We start from the raw sequence: 10000 nt of genomic DNA, 5'->3' as shown, positions 1-10000 counted from the left end.
GAAAAGGGAAAAAGAGAAAGGGAATGAAGATAGATAGAGAGGGAAATATATAAAAAAAGGAAAGGCCAAGGAAGGGAAAAGATAGGTAGGAAAGAGAGAAAGGAGAGGAAAAAAAAACAGGAAGACCTCTGGAGGAAGGAACAAATTAGACGGGAAAAAAAGGAATAAACTGACGATGAGGGGAAAAAACTTGAAATACAGGAACAAAGCAGAAAGAGGAAAACAAACATCAAAACACCGGTAGGAGGAAAGAAAAGGAAAAGGAAAAAAATAAACCAGCAAAAATTATGAAAGGGAAAAACGAACAAGTGAGAGGAAAACGAATGAGAGAAGAGGAAATAAAGACGGGAAGAAGAGGGAATGAACAGGGAAAACTGAAAGAAAGGGAAAAAAGAGGGAAGTAATGAAGGGAAACTAACTAGCGAGGGACAGAATCAATGTTAAAGAAAGAGAGAGAGAGAGAGGGCAAGAGAAAGGGGGAAAAAAAAATGAAGGGGAAATAGAAATAAAAGGAGAAGAGGGAAAACTGAGGGAACGTTTTTAAGAGCATGATGATAATACAGAAGTGAAAGAGAAGAGAAGAGAAGAGAAGAGAAGAGAAGAGAAGAGAAGACAAGGGAAAGAAAAGAAAGGAAGGGGAAGGAGGAAGGGAAGGAAAGGAAAGGAAAGAAAAAAAGAAAAGAAAGAGAAGAGAAAAGAAAGGGAAGGCAAGAGAAGGAGAGGGAAAAGGGAAAGAAAGCAAAGGTAAGGGGAAATAAAGGAAAAGGAGAGGAAAAGTAAAAAAGGAAGAGGATAAGGAAAGAAGAGGATAAGGAAAGGAAGAAAAGAGAAAAAGGAAAGGAAAGATAAGAACGAAAAAAAGGGAACGAAAACAGAAGAGATTGAAGGGATGGAGGAAAAAAAAATAGAGGGAAGGAAACGAAGAAAGGAAACGAAGGAAGGAAGAGAAGGAAAGGGAAGAAGAAAAAGAAACGGAAGGAAGGGAAAAGAAGGGAAGGATAAGAGGACAGGAATTGACGAGAAGAACACGACGAGACAAGATGAGGGTATAAGGGTGAGGAGGAGGCGTCATTAAGAAAGCAAGGGGGGGGGGAGGAGGAGGAGGAGGGGAGGAGGGGGAGGAGGAAAGAGGTGATTAGGGAAAAAAGGGATAAGTACAAAAAGGAAAGAAGTGATTAGGGAAAAAAAAACAGAAAGGCAGGAAAGGAAAATTAATAGAAAAAAATTTAAAGATTGCGAAAATACGTAGAATGGATGCCTGAGTGGAAAAAGAGGAAAAAAAGAAGAAAGTAAATAGGTAGTCTGATAGATGGGAAAAAAACAAATGATAAAGAAAAATATGAACAGTAGAAAGCTGGTGACATGAGTGAAAAAAAAGGGGGGAAAGAAGAAACAAAAAAGAAGAAAATTAAGAAGTTAGGAAGTAAAAGCAGGAAAAAAAGGAAGAAAAGGAAGAAATTATTAGTACAAGGATGATGATGCGACAAGGAAAAGAGGGAAAGAGAGGAAATGAAAAAAAAGTTCAAGGTGGACATGATGAGTGGTAAGAAAGGAAAATGAAGGAAAGGAAATGAAAAAAATAAAATAAAGAGAAGAAGATTGAAAGTGAAATGGCTGTTTTCTTTAAATAAATAAAAATAACAATAATAAAATACTGAAATTATTCCCTTACGCAAAAGAAAACAAAAGAAAATAAAAGAATAAACTGAAAATAAAACAAATAGTGATAAACAAAAATATTACACCATGGAAACAAATAGAATACGAGAGAGAGAGAGAGAGAGAGAGAGAGAGAGAGAGAGAGAGAGAGAGAGAGAGAGAGAGAGAGAGAGAGAGAGAGAGAGAGAAACTTCCTACCACTCTGAGGCGAAATAACATACAAATAATAACGACAAAAATAAATATAAAAAAAATAACTAAATAAAATAATAATAAAGAAATTAATAAAATCTTACTTATCCAAACTCTCACTCGTCCTACAGAAAAAAAAAAACTCCCAAGATACATTAAGGAAAAGAAATAAATGAGACAAAAATAGAATCCCTTTGCTCCCACGCCCACAAAAAACCCTCAAGATATATTACTGTGAGGGACTAAATGAGGAAAAAAGACTCTTCCCCCACACAGGAAAAAAAAAAAAAAGCAAGGAAAATTAATGTGGAGAACTAATGGGAAAAAATATATGGTTCCTTATACCCACAAGAAGGCTGAGATATATTGATGTCGAAAGCAAATGAAGAAAATTAAAGGTGTTTCCATAAAAGGCAAATACGTGTTAATGTAAATAAATAAATAAATAAATAAATAAATAAATAAATAAATAAATAGGAAAAATTATAATTCCTTCAAGAAAAGTTCAGGAAAAATTAATGTGCAGTACTAGGTGGGAAGTCCTCCACCCACAAAATAAACAAACAAACAAACAAACAAACAAACAAACAAAGAGGAATAGATATGTTGTGGAAAACTAAATGATAAAAAAAGTTCCTTCACTTCCCCTCCCGAAAAAAAAGACCAATATAATTACTGCAAAAAAAGCTTAATGAGAGAAAAAAATACCAAGTCGATCAAAAGGAAAAAAAAGGAAAAAGGAAAAAAATATTAATATACATGATTAAATAAAAAAAAATGACAAAAAGGTATTATCTTATCTATTATTAGTAGTATTTTTATATATTTGTTTATTTATTTATTTTTTTATGATGGAATGCCAGTAACATCCAGGCTGTTCCCATCCAAGTACAAACCGGACCCAACGTTGCTAAACCTCACTGATAGGACAAGAAGCGGTCACCCTTCCAAGTGCAAACCGGACCCAACGTTGCTTAACCTCACTGATAGGACAAGAAGCGGTCACCCATCCAAGGGCAAACCAGATGCAACATTGCTTAACCTAACTGACAGGACAAGAAGCGGTCACCCATCCAAGTACAAACCGGACCCAACGTTGCTTAACCTCACTGATAGGAGAAGAAGCGGTCACCCATCCAAGGGCAAATCAGATGCAACATTGCTTAACCTCACTGATAGGATAAGAAGCGGTCACCCATCCAAGTGCAAACCAGATGCAACAGTGCTTAACCTCACTGATCGGAAGAGAAGCGGTGTATTCAACGTGAGTGATCTCAGAATCATCGAAGATAAGATTTTAGAAACCATCAAGACGAGGTATCACGACCCTCTCTCTTTACTTCACTCACTACACCCTCTACACTACACAATGTACTTTTTACGTGTCAAAGAGAGAGAAACATAAGGAATCCCTCCCTCCTCTCTCTCTCTCTCTCTCTCTCTCTCTCTCTCTCTCTCTCTCTCTCTCTCTCTCTCTCTCTCTCTCTCTCTCTCTCGTCAGTGATCACCAAATAATTACTATCCGCCTGATTACACGTCAGGCACACGCGGCTAATCATCTCGTACAGACACTCACGCCACGCCATCCCACAGCCTGGCCAGTCACGTAGACCAGGAAGAGAAAAGGGATGTGGGTTGTTGGAATTAGGAAGACGTGTCAGCGAAGGGGAAGTGAGGGAAGAGGAAGCATAAGAGGCATGTTAAGAATTATAGATTATATTCAATGAGGACAAAAGTAAAAGAAAAATTAGGTTACAGTCTGTGAGAGAGGAAGTGAGGCCGGAGAGAACGAGAGTGGTTAAAAGATATGTCTGTTGTATTATTTATAGAACACTTGTATGAAAGAAGGAAAGGTGCAAGAAAATATGAGGGAAAAGAGGGAACGCGAGATGATGATAAGAGGAAGGTTAAAAAATACATATTGTGAAGATTTGTATAAATAAAGAAGGGAAAGAAGGCATGACATAGAAGGGGAAGTGAGGGAGGAAGGAACAGAGGAGGGTAAAAGGTATGTTTAAAATCAGATTCTTTAAAGAGGATTTGTGTAAAGAGGAGAATGAAAAGTAAAAGAAAAAAAAGAAAAAGAAAAACACCGGTTACAGAATGGGAGGAAGTGAGGCACAGCAAGGAGAGGTGGTGAGGAAAGAGGGAATATACGAAGGAGATAAGAAGAATATTAAAAATTAAACTGTTCAGAGGGGGACACGCATATGAAAAGAGGATAAAGAAGAAAACGCGTAATTTATGGAAGAAGTGTGCGTGGGAAGAGGGAAGGAGATTTACTGGCAAGAGGGAGACACAGTGAGTGGACGAGAAGGTCGGAGGTAAGCAGATCCATCCCTGTGTGGCGGCGCGGCAGCCTCACGTCACTCCACGCATCACTATTGCCTCATGGGGAGTCGTGAAGTGCTCAGTGGCAGCACACCACGAACCGCGCCGCCCACTCCGCCACGCCGCAGCCCCACAGCGAGGGGAGGGGAGGGGCGCTGAGTGAACCAGTGAATGAGTGAGGGAGGAAGGCGATGAGTGGGTGTTGGTGCTTCGATCGCCGAGTACTGCTTCGGTCCCCAAGTGTTCATGCGCTGCCTCATTCAGTCACCCATTCATTCATTCATTCATTCATTCATAAGCCTCTGTGCTGCTTTCCATAGTTACTGATACTGATGCAGCTACTGCTGCTGCTACCACCACTGTTACTCGGCCCTAACACCGCCAGAATAGCAGCACAGCAGAAATGGTCCGGAGGCCGCTGCGTGGCGCCGCAGCAGCTCGCTACACCTGCCGCAGGTGTTCCGAGCACGTGTTGCAGCCACTATTGATTCGGCGCCAACGGTCACAAACCGCGTCTGGTGAGCAGTGACTGACGAGGCTGGCGCCACAGCTGCCCCACACCAAGGCACACAGGACACTTCCTAGCAGGCTCCTGACAGTGCCAACACAGCCACTGACACTTACCTCTTGGTTGCGCTCGGCGGGCGCCACCCTGAGGGCGCGGATGAACCTCTTGTCGTGGTAGTCGTCCATCATGAGGGTGACGGAGGAGTGACTAGACTCCAAAGCGCCGCGAGCAACACACGCTCGCTCAGCACGCGAGGACGCAAGGCCGCCCCATGGCGGGGTGCTGAGTGACTAAGGAGCTCAGGCGTGGTGCCACTAGCACAGTAACAGGTCCTGACAGCCAGGCAGAGTGGGCAGGGCCGCGATCAGCCCATGCTTGGGGTCACGGTGCAGCGGACACACCTGAAGCACTCACACCGATACACGTGTAAGTAAACACCGGTAAATCAGTGCCGCCGCGGCCCAGGCGGCTGATGGAGGGCAGGCAGCACGGCACTCACTTGAAGCAGATAGCACTACACACTGAGCGGAAAGGCGCGGGCATGAGGCCGCCAACGGGAGGGAGCCTGGCGCCTTCCTGCTGCGCCACCGCCTCGCTAGATCGCTGTGCACCCCTGGCGGCGGAGCGGACCCGGAATTCCGTCGCACACGCTGCTGGGGAGTGAGTCACTGCTCGGTGGTCCTCGCCTGGCGCTTCACGGCCTCGCCTGCCGGGCCACGCCGCTGCTGGAGTCAGGCCGTCACGCCGCACGCACTTTGACTAGAAGCAGCAGCACCAGCAACTGTCCCCGCCACAGCTGGGGCACCATTCTGCCCTGTATGGTGCCGCTACATGCCTCGCGTCGCGCGTCGCGGTGTCAGCCTTTGAGGTGGTGCCGCGACCAGCGCGCTCTCACATGACACCCTCAGGGACGCAGGGTAAGGCCGCCCTTTACTGTCTCGCTGCCGAGGTGACGCTGTGTTGACCTGGCGCGCGTCAAACCGGGAACACGTCGGGCAGGTCAGGCGGCGAAGATTCTGGACTCCCACAGCGGGATGGGATGCGCCGCGCTGCCACACTCCCGCACCACACGGCGACCCTGTAAAGAGAAACAACGCACTGTACAACACGACACGTCAACACCGCCCGCTCTTCACCCAGACCCGCCTCCAGTGTTGACTCACCCGATACATTATTTATGGATGGTGAGGTACACTCGTTAAGGAGAAGATTTCTTATCATTCCTGAGGGCACGTGTTCGCCGCCACAGGTGTTTGTGACGCTTACACTCGTCCCCACACACTTCATTATTACCCCCCCCCAACACACACACACACACACAAGCAGCAACAAACGGAGTGGCCTTGACCGCGCAACGTGACCCAAAGAGCACCAGTGACAGCGCCCGCCCTACCTGACACCCGCCCCTCCTGACGCGGTCCTCACGCCCAGCAGGAGGTGAAATGGCAGGATGGATACCTTGACCTTTCAACCTCACCACCTTAAATATAATCATTCAACCAATAAATGAATAAATAAATAAACCTCTTCCTCTCCTGACACACTCTCCATCTCTATCTACTCCTTCCCTCCCTCCAGCCTTCCATCTCTTCCTCCCTCCACTCTTCCATCTCACCTCCCCTCCCACCGTCTCCCAACCTCCTCCACCTTCACCACCTCCACCACCTCCATGCCATTACAAGTGGTGCGCCCCTTTAATTCTTAGGAGTCAGCACGCACTAGCCTCTACATGGTATGAATGAGGCTTAATTACTCCCACTGTTGTTGTTGTTGTTGTTGTTGTTGTTGTTGTTGTTGTTGGTGGTGGTGGTGGTAATGTTGTTGTTGTTGTTGTTGGTGGTGGTGGTGGTGGTATTGTTGTTGTTGTTGTTGTTGTTGTTGTTGTTGCTGTTGTTGTTGTAAGCATATTTTGGGCATTTATTCCCTAATTGTTGTAGGGTTGTGATGAAATGTATATATTGTGTGCATTATTATTATTATTATTATTATTATTATTATTATTATTATTATTATTATTGTTATTATCATCATTAGGCAACAGTAATAGTTATGGTAGTAGTGGTGATGGTGGTAGTAGTAATAGTTGTAGTAGAAGAAAGAGGAACAACAGTCTCTCTCTCTCTCTCTCTCTCTCTCTCTCTCTCTCTCTCTCTCTCTCTCTCTCTCTCTCTCTCTCTCTCTCTCTCTCCACACACCTGCGTTGCCTTGAAGGATTAAAAAGAAGTCCTTCACTACCACCACCACCACCACCACCACTACTACCACCACCATCACCACCACCACCACCACTACTATCACTACCATCATCACCACCACTTCCACAGTTAAGGATTTGAACAACAACACTACTGATACTAATACTACACCTCCTCCTCCTCCTCCTCCTCCTCCTCCAAAAATATGAAACACAGAATCAATGAAGCTGTTGATACACGACTGATGAAGCATTATATCAGTCCTCTCTCTCTCTCTCTCTCTCTCTCTCTCTCTCTCTCTCTCTCTCTCTCTCTCTCTCTCTCTCTCTCTCTCTCCTTGACAGTTGTGTTTCGAAAGTGTCATTATCTCTACTTGAAAACGGAGAGAGAGAGAGAGAGAGAGAGAGAGAGAGAGAGAGAGAGAGAGAGAGAGAGAGAGAGAGAGAGAGAGAGAGAGAGAGAGAGAGAGAGAGAGAGAGAGAGAGAGAAACCTTAAATGCTTTGCTCTCCCAACAGGACTACATTTAACATCTTATAGTAGATCTTAAAAGGATTTTCAAGAGTGCTTTCATAATACACGTGATAGTTTAACAAATATTCTGTACCTGTTCATGAAAAAAAAAAAAAAAACGTAGAAAAACATGACTTGTGATCTCTTTGGTCTTTGAAATTAGTTACAGAGTTAAAGACATGCCACAGTTTACAGCACTGCAAGTAATTTATGAAATCTTTATATGTGCCTCCATGAATAACGAGTATTAAAATATTTAACTTAATTTCTGACAGTACAGTGTTTGGAAAGGTTTACAGAACAAGAAAAAACGTCTTAGAGTGGTTACTAATTAAGGAAAGGTGTCAAACAGCAATGAAAGGGTTAAATTAATAAGTTAAGAATACGATAAGGAGAGACAGGAAGAGGTGGGAGAAGCACAGGTGAGGTAATGTGAGGGCAAGGCAAGATGAGGCGCAGCAATACAAACATGAAGCTGCGTCCTGCTAGCAAATAAACGTGAATTAATTGGATATCACTAATTATTATTTATTTAACATATTGATTCATTCCACAGGGAAAGACAAAATGCGACAAGAAATTACAAGTCAAGATTAGTTTACGTAAATTTTCTCAGAAGCAAAAAAGTGGATAATTGAGAATAAGAGAAATGAGATCTTGGAAATATAATTAGGATAATGAGACATGGAGCACGCTCTCTCTCTCTCTCTCTCTCTCTCTCTCTCTCTCTCTCTCTCTCTCTCTCTCTCTCTCTCTCTCTCTCTCTCTCGTTTTCTTTTCTATTTTATTCTTTTTTTCTCTTTCGTTTGGTGTTTTTTTTATCTTTCATCTGTATTTGTCCGTCTGTCCTTCCTTCTCTTTCTTTTCTGCTCTTCTTTCCTTCGTATTCTCTCTTCTTTTTCAGCTTCTTCCCTTTCCCTTTTCGTATAATTTTACTATTCCTCCTTGATCCCCATTATTCCGCCTCGTCCTCCTAACCTAACCTAAATTAAGCTAACCTAACCTTAATTAACCTAACCTAAATTAACCTAACCCGAATTAACTTAACCTAACCTAACCTGAATTTCAAGGACTAACATAAATTAACCTAACATAAATTATCTTAACCTAACCTAACCTAAATTAACCCAACCTAGCTCAACCTTTCACTTTGCTCTTCTGTCTCTCCCAATACAAGTAGTGTAGGATAGTTATATAAGGAATCTAGAAAGAACTTGAATATCTGTTACTGTTTGTCTTCCTTATATTTCTCTTCCTTCTGCACAAGTTTAGAAGGAGGAGGAGGAGGAGAAGGAGGAGGAGGAGGAGAAGGAGGAGTTATTAGTGAAGTCAACCCATCTGGCGTGTTTATCTCCCCAGTCATGCATTGGTGAGATTAAGCCTCGTATTCTTAAGCCCTTTGTTTCTTCACCAGGACTGTTTATAAAGGACACAGAAATCATTAGTTGAGTTTCCATGCGTGTTTCTCTCACTGACGATGCAGATTCCTTGTGAAACTACCACTGGAATCACGAAAACACCCTTGAAAATAGATTCCTTGTTAAATTACCACGACAGTAATGAAAACAGGCTTGGATCTCTAATAATTTCCAGTACAGCCTCTTAGAATTTGCTGTGATAAGATGTTGGTGTTTCGAGAATGTGGAGGTAGATTTGTATACGTAGTGAAATATTGATTGGTAGAGATTATTCACAAAATAGTCAGTGGAAATTAGACAGCATGAAACTTTCTCCTTGCATATTGTTTGAGTTTTGTTACCCAACCATAACAAAAAAAAAAAAAAAGTTGAGAGACTATATCACACACACATGCGTACACCGCAACACACTACAATTATTCGCAAACTCACTAAAAATCAGGTTTATTCAACTCCTTAAATGTAAACAAGACGGCAATCCTCTCCCTACACAAGCACTAAGAGTCAGGTTACCAGTGAGAATAAGAAGAGTGTTACTGAAGAGAGACTGTTTCACGCACATAATCTCTCTATTATTGTGCCACGTAATGTTCCCAGTCTTCTCTCCCACTCCCTCTCCCTTCATCCCCACTGACAGTTTCTCCATTTCTCCTTCCCCTGAATACATCAAAATAATAATGGTAATAAATTGATACACATAAATAAATGACGATATATTTTTTTTAATCCGGACAGACAGGAATCAAACGGTAAAAAAAAAAAAAAAAAAAAGAGAAAAAAAACACAAGTACACAAAACCTTCGCAAATACTAACAATACTGGACCTTTCCCTTCCCTTTCAATGCCCTCAACACTGAAATACATGAAAAAAAAAAGAAAAATAAGAAAACAAAACTCACATACACAAAAAAAGATAAAATACTAAAAATACTGCTCCCTCTTCCCTTCCCTTTCAAAACCGTCACCTAAAAATATATACAATAAGAACACACAAAAACGAAAACAAACTTAGAAATACTAACAATACTTCTCCCTTTTCAATGCTCTCATCCAAAAACAAAGGAAATAACTCACACACACACACACACACACACACACAAGAACCCGGACTACTCGCCACTGCAAGCAATTCTGGAGCGACTGCAGACGTGGACAGAGGAGAGCAGGATGACCATCAACCACAGCA

General features: G+C 42.6%; 1 protein-coding gene across 1 annotated transcript in view; it reads right to left on the bottom strand.

Moving 5' to 3' along the window:
- The window catches only part of LOC135108146 (rap guanine nucleotide exchange factor 6-like), a 137486-nt gene extending 131525 nt beyond the window's left edge, over positions 1-5961 (bottom strand). Inside the window, exon 1 of the mRNA XM_064018871.1 lies at positions 4807-5961. Coding sequence (XP_063874941.1) covers positions 4807-4878 — 72 coding nt within the window. The 5' untranslated portion in view covers positions 4879-5961. The remainder of the gene's footprint in view (positions 1-4806) is intronic.
- Positions 5962-10000: the final 4039 nt, after the last annotated feature.

Source organism: Scylla paramamosain, chromosome 16 (genome assembly GCF_035594125.1).
Source record: "Scylla paramamosain isolate STU-SP2022 chromosome 16, ASM3559412v1, whole genome shotgun sequence".
NCBI lineage: Eukaryota > Metazoa > Arthropoda > Malacostraca > Decapoda > Portunidae > Scylla > Scylla paramamosain.
This window is presented reverse-complemented; position numbering and strand designations above follow the sequence as displayed.